General features: G+C 34.2%; 1 protein-coding gene across 1 annotated transcript in view; it reads right to left on the reverse strand.

The window, feature by feature from the left end:
- Positions 1-1015: 1015 nt before the first annotated feature.
- Positions 1016-17028, reverse strand: part of LOC142336911 (uncharacterized) — a 50193-nt gene continuing 34180 nt past the window's right edge. Inside the window, exons 3-5 of the mRNA XM_075385894.1 lie at positions 11064-11201; positions 7060-7201; positions 1016-1263 (exon numbers count right to left, since the gene is read on the reverse strand). Coding sequence (XP_075242009.1) covers positions 1233-1263; positions 7060-7201; positions 11064-11201 — 311 coding nt within the window. The 3' untranslated portion in view covers positions 1016-1232. The remainder of the gene's footprint in view (positions 1264-7059; positions 7202-11063; positions 11202-17028) is intronic.

The raw sequence follows: 17028 nt of genomic DNA on the forward strand, positions 1-17028 counted from the left end.
ACCTCAACATGCCGCAATTGACTTTAAAGTTTAGACAACGTAAATTTGAAACTTAGCGCTGCTGGCTAACTCAGCAACGAACTCGCGCACTTTGTTTTTATGCTCACCTTGCTCAGAATTGACTCTTGCTCTTATTTTGCTATAAAAGACATTGAAACTTAACAATAAAAAATGAAACCAAAAAAAATCAGCATAGATAGTATCAGCAGAAGGTGGTTTGAGTCCCACCAACGACTATCCATTTCTCATATTCTTATTCAGAAAATTTAGCTTTTCTCTTTGTTTTGATAAATGGCAGAGCATGCTTACCTTAAGAGATCAAATCATCTTTGGCACACTCATTATACGTAGCTATCCAAGCAGTAAAAAAACCACCTCTTGTAGACGCCAAGTCTAGCCAATAGAAGTCCTCAATGGTACTTTGAATGGCTGAGTGCACCCGAACCGATTGAGATATTTTTAACGCTGTAAAATGTCTTTTACTGAATGGTTGTACATAATTTTGCTTTTTATGCTGCTTTATCTTAAGAGTTAGGAAACTTTCGACAATTCTCCAACCCAATTGTTTTTTTTATGTTTGACTGCTCTGCTTCAATGCCGTTTAGTCTTGTGATGGAGCTGTTTCTTTTTTTTGCAGAAGCAGAAAATGTTTTCACAATGCCGAATCTGCAGTTTTCCAATTTATGTAAAGAAAACTTTTAAAGATAATTTCTTAAAGAGTGTAAGATTACTGATGAAAAGTACTGAAAATTACTTGAGAAAGGCTCTGACAGCCACTGAAAAACTTTTTCTCCGTATAAATCTTAAATAAATATACGCTTAATGTGTTGACAAGTGATGTTAAGAAATGTTAGGAAAGGAAGGTAATAGTAAGAAAGGTTTTTAAAAGTGAGCGCATTGAGCGGATGATTATGAAAGATTTATCCGCTGAAAATTATTTTTTTTTTCAGCGGCTATCAGCTAATTTCTTAGATAAATTTTACCCAAAACGTCGACCCGGTTCAGTAAAAACAAGACAGATATAGGAGCTGCAAGTTATCATAATCCCTTTGCCCAATATCTAACTTCCACTACATAAACTTTCATTGAACAACAAAATTTAATTTACAATTAATAAGCGCATTTTACACCTTCACAAAAAAAAACAAATGAGTTGACCCTTCATGTAAATGATACATCTTATGTTAAATTGATGACTATCTGATGGCGAAACTGTGTCGTTGCTTTCTGCTTCAGACGACTTCTGACATGGCCTCTGGTTCACTAAAACGAAACCTAACTTGGTCAATAGTAATGCACAGTAGTTAGTAACTGCGATATCAACTGTACAATCATGTATTGTATGGATTGAAGCACCCGTAACGTGCCCTTCACAAAAATTTACACAATTTGGCATGATACGTGGATTTCCGAAATTTTTATGTTAAAAGACATGTACTGCATTTTTCCTGAACTTAAACTTGGTAGTCTGAAGTTTTACTATGGTTTTTTTCTCCGAGCATGCTGTTACAAAATAGACTTCCATTAGGCTGTATCAGTGCTGATTTTTAAAGATACACTTGTTTTGTATTGATTCAGCGATGAAACAGTACAAAACAGAGTGTGTGGTAAGTCCCGGCCATCATTACAACCAATCGCTCGCATCATTTAAATGATTGATCTTTTAGTGTGTTATAATGAAGCAATGTGCCGGATTCTCCCGCATTTGAGGACCTTTGAAAAGCAGTCATATTTTAGGGTGAAAACGAGAGTTTGTTTGCGTATTTGACCGTTTTCGACAGCCATTCTTAGGAGATAGTGGGGTTTAATTTTTTTTGTTTTAGGTCTTCTAATTACTTAGGAGACCTAAAATTAGGTTTTGCTAATTGGGTTGTCTACTGATTAGGTTTCGCCTCATTTAAGTTTGCAGTGACAAAAAAAAAATAACGAGACGGGGGCTTTGATAATAGGCGAAAACTCGATTAGACAAACACATTTTTGAAACCATTAGGCGAAAGTTTTCAACTGAAGTTTTGTGGATATTAGAAGGACACTAATTAAAGCCATTGATACTTTATAGCGCCAAGTGCTTCAGAATCCACTTGACACAATAAAATACTAAAGTGTTCGCTGACAAATATCTTTACATGAAAACGAGTAAACAAGGCCCATTTAAAATGTTCCATTTCTGTCCCTCGTTCTGGAACTCAAATAAATTTGAAAAAAAAGTGCCGTAAACGCAGGACGGACATTAGAAGAATGTGCTGCCCATTATCATGTTTGACCCTTTCTACAAGCTATTTTCATGTAGAGACATTTGTTAGAGATACGTGAGTACTTAACAGCGACAAGTAGATTTTGAAATAACGCTTTTAAGTGTTTTGATTGGTATCCGCCTAATGTCCATAAATCTTTAGTTCAAAATATTGAGTGCAATAAATGACTTTTGCTTCGAACCTCAACGTTTCGCAAATTTCATGACCCTGGCAAGGATTTTATGTCAGTAAGGAGGAAGGCAAACGTTTTAAAACCGAAGGCGACACAATGCATCCGAACTCTCACACATAATTTTGGTTAAAAATTCTTTTTTGTGGAAAATTTTTGTTCCTAGTAGAACAAGAAATTTTATGAACATAACCGACTAACGTCAAGTGAATTACTCTCAAACGACCGGCGAGGGGTTGGCTTCGTATCCCGTTTCGTATCCCCTTCGCTACTACCTCTTCATCCCGTTTCTGAAGACGAAAGTCAAATGAGTCAGACGAAAAATCGGCCGAGCGAAAAATGGCAAAAAAGACACACAGGAATAAAATATTTGCTACAAATTGCTTTTGAGAGCAATTAACAATGGTTTCATAAAAAGTGCCTGTTAGATCATTGATAATAAAAACATTTCAACTATAACTCATTGATAATGAGGATCGGAGATGATGACATTACGCCACATAACAGCAGCTGAAGTGCGGCATCAACAAAGAGAGAGAGAGAGAGAGAGAGAAAGAGAGATAAAACGTGGACGAGAAAAAGAAGGAAAGGAACCCTAACCGAAAGGGAGAGAAAGAGACAGGAATTTCTTCCATGATTGGATTCGACACTGCAGCTTCTAGTTTTTTAACCTTGTTAATCATATATAGATAAATCATATAGAAAATAACCGAAAAAAGCAACATTAAAAAATTTTCAACCTCTTAATAAAAAATTAAAAACCAAAGTTCTCGAAAGTTCTTTCAAGTAACCCATCTCCGAGACTTGAAAATTTTTGTAGGCCAGAAATGATCGTTAAACTCAGAAAAGGACAAAAAATATTGAAAAATTTTGGAAAAAATTGCAAATTTTAACCAAATCTTGCTAAAATTCAAGACATTAATATCTTAAGAACCAATTCATTGTCTCAGGAGTCTATCCGGTATCCTTGTTTCAAGCCTGAAAAAGTTTCACAGGCTCATAAAGATCCATACACTTGGAACATAAAAATTTTCCAAAAAAATGAAAAGTTTAAATTTTATCCAAAAACTACTGAAACTGGAGTAGAAAAAAGTCGATCAGCATCCCATTAACTATAGAAACTATGCAGCAGCTTTTTATCACTCCTTGGAGGAGGTCCCATGGCCTCTGTTGCCGGAAAAAATTCAAAAACATGAAAAAATTGCAAATATTTTAAAAAATTGCTCAAATTAGTGATATTAAAATCTTGAAGAACTTTCCGTTACATCAATAAACTATGCAGTAATATATCATCAAACCCTAGAGGAAGTTCCGTGGCCCTTGATGCTGTCAAAACCTAAAAAATGGCAAAAAAAATTCAAAAAAACTTTAAAAAAATTGCAAGTTTTACAAAATAAAATTGCTAAAACTTGTAATATTAAAATGAAAATTAATCCATGACCAACAAAAACTTCCCAGTAACTTATTATCGAACCCTAACGGAGGTATTCTGGCCCTTGAGGCTCACAGAATTTGAATAATGACTAAAAGTGTCGAAAAATTGGGGAAAAAATGGCAAAAATATGCAAAATTTCGTGATGTTAAAATCTTGCAGGACATTCCATATAATCTAGAAAATACCTATTTAACTTCAGTAACCCACTAGAGAAGGATCCTTGGCTCTTGAGGCTGATTAAATCTAAAAAACAACAAAATACTTCAAAAAAAACTTGAAAAAAAGCAAGTTTTATCAAAAAATTGCTAATATTTGCGATATTAAAAAGTTGAAAAACTATTCTATGGCCATTAAAAATTTGTCAGTAACTTATTATCGAACCCCTTAGAATTTTTCTTGGCCCCTGGGTCTGAAAAAACCTGAATAAGGAAAAAAGGTCCAAAAATTTTTTAAAAAATGCACGCTTTGTCAAAAATTATTACTAAAATTCGTGATGTTAAAATGTGGAAACCATTCAGCAACCTATTATCGAACCCTAAAGGAGGTTTTTTGACACCTTGGGGTGATAAAAATCAAAAAATGTTGTTAAAAATTTAAAAATTTTCAAAAAGCTTGAAAAAAATTGCAAAATAGTAAAAATTTGCTTTTTTTAGCAAGCGGTTGTTCGTCAGTAGCTAGCCACGGGAGGGGGGGGGGGGGGTTTCACCGGGGGTTGATTGGGGGTGCAACACTGGGGTGGGGGAGCAACAGCGCGGCGGGGGTGATCGGGCAATAGGGGGGTCAACAGTGGGGGTGTCTTAAGCCTCTAAGAACCGCCCTTCACACCATAAAGTAAAAGTATAAGTCTCCAAAACAGTTTGAGATGAAACAGTGCTGAAAGGCTCTAAGAGCACTTAATGCCCGCTGGGCGCTACCTGTTTATCTCGTTTTTGAGGACGAAAAGTCAAAAGCGTCAGACAAAAAATCGGTCAAGCAAAAAATCGCAAAAAAACATAGCCGGTAGTGCTGGGGTAGTTGGGGGGGGGGGGGGTAGGTGGGGGTAGTTAGGTGAAGGGAGGGGTAGTTTGGGAAGGTGGGGGCGGGGGTAAGTTGGGGCGGGGTGGTAGGTAGGTGGTGGGGGTAGGTAGGTGGGTGGGTGGGTAGATAGGTTGGGAAGGTGGGTAGTGCTCGGGTAGTTGGGGGGGGGGGGGGGGGGTAGGTGAGGGTAGCTGGGTGAAGGGAGGGGCTAGGGGAAGGTGGGCGTAAGTTGCGGGCGGGAGGGGTGCGGTGGCGGTGGTGGGGGGGGGGGGTAGGTAGGTGTGGGGGGGTAGATAGGTGGTGGTGGGGGGGGTTGTGTGATGTAGTTTAGATAATTAGGGGTGACTTGTATAGGAACAAAAAATCTCAAAATGACCACTTCACCTTGAACATTACTAGCAGTTCTTAATTACTATACATTACAAACGAAGCTACTGTTAAAGTCCAATGTTCGAAAACAAGTCAACAATCAAAAACGGAGGTAAATGCTCGAACAGAAAGAAGTCAAAATTCAAGTGATGAACAAACTTGCTTTCTGCTAAAAACAACCTGTAGAATCTCAATACTCATCTTTGAGTCGTAAAAAAAAGACCGACAGGACTAACATAATTGCTACAAACTTCGTTTGAGAGCAATTAAAAACAAATAGAATATATCATTTCAACTTCTATTTCTAAACTTGGATCTTTTCCGTTTGTGCCCCCCCAGCTTAGTGGGCGCATATTATTTGCACCCCCCAGACGCACGTGCAATATTTTTACATAGTGATTTACTATGCAATGGCGCGTGCTCTGTAACTGGGGGCGCATAACGTACTGGGGGGGGGCACAAACGGAAAAGATCCCTAAACTTTACAGCAAAAGCCATTGCAATCAATTGCTCAAAATTTCTTAACAATGACAATCTAAAACTTGACATTGCGGCAGGCTCGAACTTTTTTCCATTTCAGCTGTCCTGCTTAAAAATGCATCATATCGAACCCAAAGCTAACGCATTCCCGCCTTTTTAACTATCTGATCAAAAACATAATTCCATAGCGGACTAAGATCAGAAATTCAATTCAGAATTAGGCAAAAAATAATAGACTGGAATCGAAATTTATAATATCATTTGTTTTTTAGTGTTTTTAGCTTTTTTCTTAACAATAAATTTGGTTCAGTAAAAATTGTGAGTTAAACGAAAATTATTACATTAATAATCAGCACAGAAATAGTATATCAGTTGATCAATTGTTAGCCTATACTTTTTTTGCTTAGTTCAGATTCATTTGAACAAAATAATAATCTTATCGTGGGAAACTGCATGAAAATTAGTTATTATCACTTAAAAACGTCATACAAAAGCTAGTTTCGAGCTCCTGTATTGTTTGCGAAAAAATGTGTTTGAATTTTTCTATTTGATAAAATTTGTTTTTTTTCCTGATATTATATATTATATAACAATATATAATAAAAATATTTTGTATTAAAAATAAATAACAGTTTTATTGTTTTTAAATTCTATAGAACCACAAGTCTTACAAAAAATTTACCGCCAGTCTAAATCAAATCAACAGCAAATCTTAAAAAAATAGTCAAATCCATGTCAAACCAATTTCAAGGCCTAAGCTTTACATACAACAAAAGGTTTCCCCAAATTCTTCATTGACTTTTTCAACCAAAATTGAACTAGCTAAGCCGTTAACTAAAACAAGTTAGACAGATTTGCAAAAGACTTTTGGTAAACTAGTACATCCAAATCCCTCGGAAATTGGCAAATTTTGGTCTTCCCTTTATTTGGGCGAGCGCATTGATGAGTAAAAAAGTATGATCTCTTTTACAGCTCCCCTCCAATTGCCCGGGCCGAGGTGTCACCCCTAATCCGCCTCTAATTAGCGGGGATTAAGGTGTAATGCGTATTCCACTCCTATTTATAGGGGAAAAGTGGGTGAGAGTGTAATTTTAAAAAAATACACTGTATTTACACTCTTTTCTCCACTCTTTTTACACTCTATGCAAAGAGTGTAATTTAGGGTGGACTGATAAAAAATTACACTCTGACACATTTACCAATATAGCCATAGGGGTGTAATTTTTTTATTCACACCCTTTACACTCTTTTCCCCGTTATTTTTGGGGAAAATCCTCGGCCCGGGTGGCTGATCCTATTCTATTTTCAGTTCTGATTCAGTTGATTAGTATAACCTTGAGGCTTCAACGGGCGTAGGCGCTGGTGTTCCCATTATTAACTTTTCCGCTCCCTTCTGGGCATTGTTCAGTCCCTTCTTGACTTCGTCAAACGCATCCATAAATACATTGCCCAGGCCAACTTCGGAGTTGTTTGGGTCTAAACAAATACAAGCATTAGTTTCTATTAACAGACCAGAGCAAAAAATTTTAGGGATATAGTGATTGGTTTTCTGATCTTTATGGTCCTTCATTGTTACTGCTTATCTTAAACTTGGATAGTTCCATAATCTGTTACATAACTGTTACAAAATCTTTGTTTTGTTTCAAAAATCAGTCCTCTCTGGTCTTCTCCTTTCTATAAAATTAAACAAAATTCGCTAAGATGAGTGATTTCAAAACATCAAATATGAACGCGTATTACCCGCCTCCTTGTTCGAACTCCCAGTGTTATCACATAGTGTATTTCGGTACTGAAATGTTTATAGGCATTTTTAAAAATTCAAGGAATTTGAATTGTATAAGGCTTGAAATAAGGATACTGGATAGTCTCTGGAAACAATGAAATGATTCTGAAGATACTAATATCACAAATTTTATCAGGATTTTGTTCAAATTTTCAATTGTTTATAAATTTTTATGAAACTCTTGTCATTTTCTGAGTTTCACTATTTTTTCGGGCCGTCAAAATTTTTTAAATTTCTGCACATGGTTTACTTGACAAAAATCCAGCGACAAAAAATAGTTTTGAACGTATTTTGCTAAAATTAGAAATTTTCTTTCTAGTTCACACTTTCTGGATTTTTTGAAGTTTTTGTCATTTTCCTCGAGTTTATCTACCTTTACTGGCAAACAAATTTCTTTCAAGGATTCTACTTGAGTTAATGCGAATAATGAATTGTGTCATATTTGGTATTCAGCGTTAAAGCTTCACGAGTTTTAGCAACGATTACTTTTTGTTTGTTTGAATATTTTAGTTTCTCTAGTACTTTTTGTCTTTTTGGCTGGGATTTTGCAATTGATCTTCTAGACAGGTACATTAGTTCACAGTTTTTCATTCAATTCTTTGGATTGTATATCAAGGCTGGTCCTGCTATGTTTCTTAATTTTTGTAAACTACTTTACACTTCTTTTATGACTTTGAGCTTCTAAAACGGGATAAACAGGTAAAGCTCAACGGGCATCACGTTTCATTAAAGGCCCTTAGCCGCGTTTAAAAGTTCTGCAAGTGCTTAGACCGGTTAAGCTACTGAGAAGACCGGAAATCAAGGTTAAAGGGTCATTTTTATGTGTTTTGAAGCCCAAAACGTTGCAATTTTTTGACTTTTTGCGAATATCTTGTAAAACCAGTCTAAAATTGAGTTTTGTTAAAGATCTTTTACAAGACATATTACTTTTTACGACCATTCTAAGGGCTATATGTTTTGGTACTAAAAACATGCACAAGCAAATTTATACTAATTCTAAAAAAAGTTCAAGTTTTTTTTGAAAAATTTGGTCACTCTGTGAAGTTTTTGAGCCCTAGAAGTCAAGGAACCTCCTCTAGTGTTTGATAATAGGTTACTGCATAGTTTCGAGTGGTAATTGAATGGTCTTCAAAACCGAGTTACATCACCAGTTTTAGCAATTCTTTTTTTAAGTCTTTCTATTCCCAGGTGCCTAAAAACCTGCAAGAGATTTTGATAATGGGTATCTGAAAAGTTTTTATTGGCCATGGAAAGTTTTCAACATTTTAATATCACAAATTTTTAGCAATTTTTTTTTTGAAAATTCATGTTTTGAAAAATTTTTGTTTTCTCAGGCTTCTTCAGCCTCAAGGTAACTTCAATTAACCACATCTAGAGTTTGATATAGGTTACTGCACAATTTCTAGTTGCAATGAAAGATTTTTCCATATTTAATGTCACGAATTTTAGCTTTTTAAAAAAAAAAACTTGCATCACTTTGCTTGATTTTTGAAAATTTTTCAACAGCGAGTTTTTCCAGCACCATGGGTCCGGGAACCTCCTCTATAGTTTGAAAATAGATTACTGCATAGTTGCTAGAGGTGACGAAATGCTTATAAGTATTTTGGTACCACAACTTCTAGCAATTTTTTACCTCTAGCAAAATTTAATTTTTTTTAATTTTCTGAAAATTATTATTATGTTCCGATATTATCGAGCTTTATGAGCCAATGAAACCAATTAAGACGTCTTTTAGGGATACTATAGAGTCTCTAGCAACAATGAATTGATTCTGAAAATACCAATCTCACTAATTTTAGCAAGATTTTGTAAAAATTTAGAAACTATGCAAAGCAAGTTTTTAAATTTTTTTTAATAAAATTTTTTTGTCATTTTCTGAGTTGAACAACCTTTACTGGCAACAAATATTTCTTAAGTCTTGCAAATGGGTTAAGTGACATAGCGCAAGAGACAAAAAAATGGTTTAAACATCATTTATTGTGAAATTTAGAAATTTTCTTTAAATTTGGAACTTTTCAGTTTTTTTGAACCATTTGTCATAATTCTCCATTTTATCTACTTTAGTTGAAAAATTATCTTTTTCAAGATTTTTGCGTGAGTTAACGTTATAAGTGTTTTAGCAAAGATTATTTTTTTGTTTAGTTTGTTTGATGATTTTAGTTTCTCAACTTTTGAGATTGTTTTTTTGGCTGGGCTTGTTCAATTGATCTGTTCGCGCGTTTTTATGATTTTTGCAGTCAATTCGAAATCGTCATTGTGGTCAAGCCGAAACAAGAAGTCGAGCAAGAAGCGAGTGGTTTTGTAGCTTAAAATTTTGCACTCTAGATTTATACTAGAGTGAGAAAACAATGTTTGAACCAAAAATTCGTCTTCTCGCTAGTGGTTTTTATTCACACGAGGCAATTTCACTTTGATTCTTACTGTTTTTTCAATTTTTTGGATCGGATTCTTTTTGTAATTGGTTTTCCCAATCCATTCATAATTCATTTGTTTTTTGTTAGAACCAAATTTCCCTTACTTGCGGCATTTTGACATTGATTTTTATGTTTTTTATCTGATTTTTTCTGGAAATGGTTTTCCCAATTCAGTCATAGTCCGTTCTAAGTCTAGTATTTCGATTACTCAAAGAAAATTCTTGGAATTGTACGTCAGGTTGGTTCCGGTTATGTTCTTTTCCTTTTCATTCTTTGATCAGAACAAAATAGAGACTGGCCTGTTCAAGTCTATTTTTCAGAATTAAAGTTTATTCCAATTTTAAACTGATTTTACTCTGTTAATTGCAAAAGAACATTATTTTATGCGTGAATGACATTATCATTCTGTTTTTTTTTACTTTTCAACTTCAACCTTCCTCGGCATCACTTGTTAGCCCAGGTTGAGGCGCCAGACGGATGTGACCTCTGATCAGACCCAAGTCCAACGCACGGTGTGTTTCCGGACCAAAATAACAGGTTCTGGGATTTATTCGAGCGCACAATAGTATGATCAAAGGTCACTTCAATACTTTTAGAAATGGCTTTTCCTTAGATGAATTTATTACTGGAAAAATAAATTTTTATATGAATATATTATACCAAAGTATGAATATATTATTATACCAAAGTATGAATATATTATTATATATGAATATATTATACCAAAGTATGAATATATTATACCAATATATTATACCAAATTCATCTAAGGAAAAGCCATGTTCTTTTGCAATTAATTCGTTCATAGTGAATTGAGTCTGATCAATGGCGATTTCGAGCGCGTAATAGTCTGACCAGAAGTAATTTGGAGCGCACAATCGTCTGGACAATGGTCCGATTTCGGTCTGATCAGAGGTCATTTCCGTCTGGCAAGGTCTGATCAAAGACAACTCCGAGCGCACTCGGTGTTTTCAGCTCACTTCAGTCTGATCAATGGACTTTTTGGTCTGGGAGGGTCTGATCAGAGGTTACTTTCGTCTGGCACGGTCTGAGCAGAGGTATTTTCCGGATGGGACCTAAACTGGAATGCCCGCTTTACGAGCATTTATTAAGCAAACGTAGATGATTCGGCATTGAATACCTTTAGCATGCTTGATGGCAGCCTTCTCGTGATTAACTAGGTTGTTCACGCCCTGCTTGAGTTCGTGGCCTATCCAGGATGCCTCATCATAAGCATCCACTAATATATCACCCATAGTGACCTTGCTACCATTCACACCTTAAACAATACTTAACCAATCAGAACATAACTGGACGAAGTTATCAATGAAATGACATTAGCAATCAGATCATGGTTCGCATCAAATAGATGTTCGCATCTAAAACTGATGACTGATCCTTTATACTTTTATAAGTTTCGTTTTTTGTCATTAATTTTCATTAGGTTTTTAAATTCAGAGTATCAGCAGACAAAATCTTTTGCTAAGAAATTCTTAATAGACAGAATTTTGTCTACCGGACATATTTCCATGAATAGATATCAGGTTATTCTGCAAAAAGCCAATATCAGGTTTTTCTGCAAAAAATGTTGATAACAACCTGGCAATCAAAAAGTAGATTGGAGACCATTTATGCACTAGAACACCCCTTGTTCCTAAAAACGCGTCCTGTCAAATAAATTATTCTCGTTTATTATTAAGTGGCATACAAACAATTAATTTGAGAACTACCCGTTTGTTTCAAAAACAAAATGTGTGAGACAATCAACGATTCTAAGCAGGACGCAAAAACTCTCAACGCAAAGAACTCGGATTTTTACACCTCAAAATTTTTTCAGCAGCCTTAACAAAGATTAAGGAGAATTCTGCACACTAATCCGAAGAATTCCTCTGAAATATTTTTTAAAAACAAAATATAATTGGCAGAAAACAGCAGCAGTTGTTTTGTCAAATTCTAGTACCAGAATACTCCGGACTTTTGCTCAGGTCACGTGAATCAATAATCAAATGGGAAAACGGTAAGAAAAAAGTTAAAACCTCACGAAGCATTCAGACCATGAGCATAGTTTCTAAGCAAAACGCTTTTTAGTCGATAATTGAACAAGGCGGCCCGGTAATGTGCGTTCGCACATTAAGTTCCGACCCCGCTCATCTACATTTTTCACTTAATTGTCTACCAAATGAGGAAGAGATAAAAAAATTAACATATCAACATATCGTTCAACAAACTACTAACAGAACAAAACAATCTACTCTAGAGGACCTATGAGCCCTGTAGCTACAATAATATGACTACCAGAAAATACGGCAATAAAATTCAAACAGTTACAAATACTAATTACGAACAAAACTTCTTGTCCATTTTTTGAAAACCACTAATAACCAAATCAAAATGGTATCAGATAAAATTGATACTAAGAAGATTAACCGGTACATTTTTGGAACAAAATATGGGACTTTTTTTCAATGCGATTTGGCAAAAAGTCGACTAGAAATGAGAAAAAGGGGCAAAGTTTTTTAAAACATTGCTTTGCTTTAAAAAAAGAATTAAACTCGAACTGATCAGAAAAATTACGCATCAAATGAAATCATTTAGAGAGTCTATTAAACCTCAATAGAGAGCGACTAAGGCTTTTCATCATCCAGTATATGTCATACGACTACAAAAAGAACGACAAATACAGGCAAAAACGAAAAATTTGCACGAAAATTTATGCACGAAAACGATGTCCCACCCCAATCAATTAAATATTAAGCTGATCACTAAAAACAATAAAAATCTTCGTTTGCATTTTTGCAGGTGACAACAATTGTAAATCAAATGAAGCCCATTATTGTGATACTGTGAAAAGAAAACAAAAACCTATAAAAACGGGGCAAATATACGAAAATCACGAAAATTGGTTTTATGAAAACTGGTTGTTCCAAGAAGAAAGACCACTTGAGGAAAGTATAACCCTTATGAAGAGCACACTGTATTTCAATAGATAAATGATGTGAATTGTATATAGAGATGCTTAGCTACAATTTAACAGAAATAAAATTGGCAGATCTCAAAAATCTATCAATTTTTTGTTAAAAACAAATTTTTCCAAAATTCATAGCCAACAAAAGCTTTCGACTAAGAGAGTAGACACTTTGTCTTGCAACTACTTGGAAAACTAATCGCGACTGTTATTAATGAGACTAAATAATAGGACTATAAAAAACATTAAATACAAGCTGAACTAATAAGTTTTACAAACAACTTTGCGAAACCACAGTTTTGAAGCCATTAAACTTATAAGATATAAACCGCGAGAATATAAAATCTTCATTTGCGTCTCCTTTGATCATCATAACGTCTTTTTGGAAAACGACTATCATAAAATGACAACAAAAAGAGCCACAAAAACTGAAAAGTAACTAAACTTCACAAAATTCTGCTGAAACAACTTGTCTAAGCCCTGAAGACATCATTTAAAACGTTTAAACAATAGAAAAATTATTCTTTGATTCAACAAAACATTAAAAAGAACTCTAAACAATGAGGCTAATTTACGAAAATATTAAAATATAGTAAAATACGAAGAAAAAACGCAAACCAGAACAAAAAGTGATAAGTTGAAGAATACTATTAATCTTTTTTTTAAGAAATTTAATTCGAAAGTCAAATTAACCATTAAGTATCTACCGATGTCAAACATTAAATTGATTTGTTTATCGATAGTTGGCCATTGGGATCTTTAATTACACAATATTTGGCATATGACAAGAAAAATTAACAACAAATAAAGGGCAAAAATAAAAAACTCTACCCATTTCTGCAAGAGAACGGTGTCGCAGCCCTTCAAACCATATGTTATGAAAACAAAATATATGTTCAGTTTCAAATTTTGTAAAGCTTTTTTAACTCGATTGTTAAAAAATTTGACAATTTACAAAAGAAACAAAAACAACAGCAAAAATGGGCAATTATGCATAAAAACCAGAAAATTTTGATTGAAAACTCGTAGTAACAAAAGCAAGAAAACCTTCTGTTAAAGCAATCGGCCACAAAATTGGTTTTTATTCTATAAGGAGGAAAGGATGGCCTGTTTTTCCTGAGAATAAGCAAAATGTTGACTAAAATAATACAAAAAATTGACAAGTTCAAAAAATCACAGAAATTTTCTTGAAACAAATACCTTCAATAACATAAGAGACATTAGGTAACAACCGAATGAATAGAAAAGGTTCACCTGCATCTCTTGAGGAAGAAATTTGGATCATTGAATGGTTAAACTTAAAAATCACACCGCCAAAAGGATAACAATTGAAGGCAAAGGAAAAGAACTCAGTTAAATTTTACTAAGACTCTTCCTCAAAGCCATAAAAACCCTTTGGTTCTCTGAAAACACACTGTATCTACATTCAACCTCAAATATACATAAATTGTAGCTGTCATTAACGGAGCCGTGAACATAAAATATTGTCAGTAATTAACATTAAAAAAACAAAAGCAAAATATTTTGAAAAAAGGCAGCATTAAAATAAAAACCCAAAAGTCTCTGATTCTAAGATTCCATGATATTATCGAAACTCTCCCTATTTTCGTCGCGCGCCCAGCAAATCGACCAAGTGTTCCAAGTGTTTGTGAATTAGACCAATTGTTGAGTGGAGTTCTTCAAATATTAAAAAAAAACAACGATGCATTTTGTATAATTATCGAGTTAAATCTGCAAAAAACGGCAAAGTTTTAATTCCAGAAGACTGTCATACGTAATATAATTGCAACTAGCGCTCTTTTTGAGATTATGGAGTCTGTGTTAAGGTTTCTAGGTCACTAAGTCTGGCAAATTTTAACAAAGTGGACCAAAAATCGTATTTTGTGCCATTTTGATGAAAAAAGTTTGAATTCTGAAAATAATAATCAAAAATTTTAGCCAAAAAAAACCTCAATCGAACTATTCAGCAACGCTCTTCTATCTCTAACGGTAACAACAACAATCTGCCGCTACAAATTTTAACTTATTCTGAATTATATTAGCGAAAATGTACCAAATTTAAGCAAAAAATACTGAAAATGTGAACAAAAACAGTCGAATGTTCACAAAATTTTAAACCTCGATAACTGCCTGTAAGAAAAGAAAACCGAAACAATCTTTTTAATTCCGCATTCTACGCTGGACGGGCTTTTTAATGATACCACTCACAATTCTCTACGATGAATATATCAATCGGCCAAAATTGACTGAACAAAAGAAACCCAGTTGAGCATATAGTTCCTCCCTCCCCACTAAAGTGGGGGTCGGAACAATAATAATTGACCTATTTCTAATAAAGATGAAACAATCAAACAAAACTTCTAATACTGGTTACGGAATTTAGTGAAGCAGAAGTCTTTTTAGAAACTGCTACATATTAAACTAGGTTATCTTAAAGATATTCAATGAAGATTGTAAATTTTATTTAACTAAAGCAACTAGCTGCATAATACTGTTTTGATACCTTTCAGTTACAAATCATAAAATTTTTGCTCATATCCTTTGTGTCTTCTGTGTGTCTTCAATGTAGTGAAATACATGCACCTAAAAATACTCATAATAAAATGAAACCTTGCAAAATTTGCTGGGACAGTAAATTAGAGTACGGATCGTCCTCAGATCCAAAATTGGTTTGAATAAAGTAAGAGTAGGGATAATCGGGTTATAAAGGAAATTCTGTTTCTCTGTGCTGAAACTCTCTCCTTTTGATTCTCTCTCTCTCTCTCTCTCTCTCTCTCTTTCTCTCTCTATCTCTCTTCTCTCTCTCTCTCTTTCTCTCTCTCTCTCTCCTCTCTCATTTTTTAATGTATTTTTACAAGTCTATTTTTTGTAGGGGAGACCAAGTTCGGAATTTAAGCGATTCATTTAAATAACGATCATTATTGACACATGTCAGACTAAATTTCAAATTCACTAACATTAATTGAGCGCTTGGAAATCCTGAATGTTCCCTAGGGTCAAGTAGATCAATTAACAACTGGAAGAACAGCGAAAATCTAGTAAGAATACTTCAAAGTGAAACTAGTTAATAACAGAAACCAGAATATCAAATAAAAACTAAAAACCTTTTTTAAAGGATCAACTCAACTTCAACTAAAACCATTCTGTGAACATAGCCGATAGACTGCCGGATCAATGCCTCAATATAAAAAATTGAGACACTTAGATGAAGTAAAACACCCAAAGCAACGATAAAAATATACAAATTAAAATTAATTCAAATTACACGTTAATTTCCGAGCAGATTTCCAAATATTAATATTTCTCTATCATAATTCTCAACTTAAATTTTCTAAGGGCTGGCAAAGTCATTGAATTCAGTAATGTAAGTTATATAAGATTTAAAGATAAAAAACTATCATACCATTGACGTATAAAATTGTACAATGAGAAACAAAAAATGGCCTTAATTTCAAACAACCGAAGAAAAACCAACTTTTCCTACTTGGTGTTAGGTAAAATCGTCATAACAAAATTGAGGAAGTCGACAAAATGAAAATACAACTTGTAAAAAAATGAAATGACTTGAATGGAATGGCCGTTAGATATAAGCTCCAGCAGAATTAACTTTACCTAAGAACTGCAAATTAGAGTTAATGCTGAATGATATTTTTTATTTTTTATCATCAAAGGTGCAGACAATTTTGTCTCATCTTTTCCGTATTGATGCCAATAATCACGAAAAATTTTGCTGGGGTTGAGTAGGTGGGGTAAAATCGGGGGGGGGCAAGAACCAGCACAGTTTTGCTAGATAGTTGGAAAGGGGGTATGTGGAGGGCAGAGGACAGTTTTTTTAGAAACTGCTACAGATTATATTAGTTTATCTTAAAGATGTTCATCGAATGAGATTGCAAATTTAGGTTTAACTAAAGCAACTAACTGTATAATACTGTTTTAATACATATCATTTACAAATCAAAATTTTTTGCTAAATGGATATCTGTTGGTCTTCAGTGTGGTCTTCAGTGTAAATAAAACTTTGAAATATTTGCTTGGACAGTAAATTAGAGTACGGATTGTCCTCAGATCCGAATTGGTTTGAATAAGGTAAGAGTAGGGACAATCGGGTTAAGGAAATTCTGTTTTTCTGTGCTTAAACTCT

This window comes from Convolutriloba macropyga, chromosome 3 (genome assembly GCF_964194025.1).
Source record: "Convolutriloba macropyga chromosome 3, txConMacr16.3, whole genome shotgun sequence".
Lineage (NCBI taxonomy): Eukaryota > Metazoa > Xenacoelomorpha > Acoela > Convolutidae > Convolutriloba > Convolutriloba macropyga.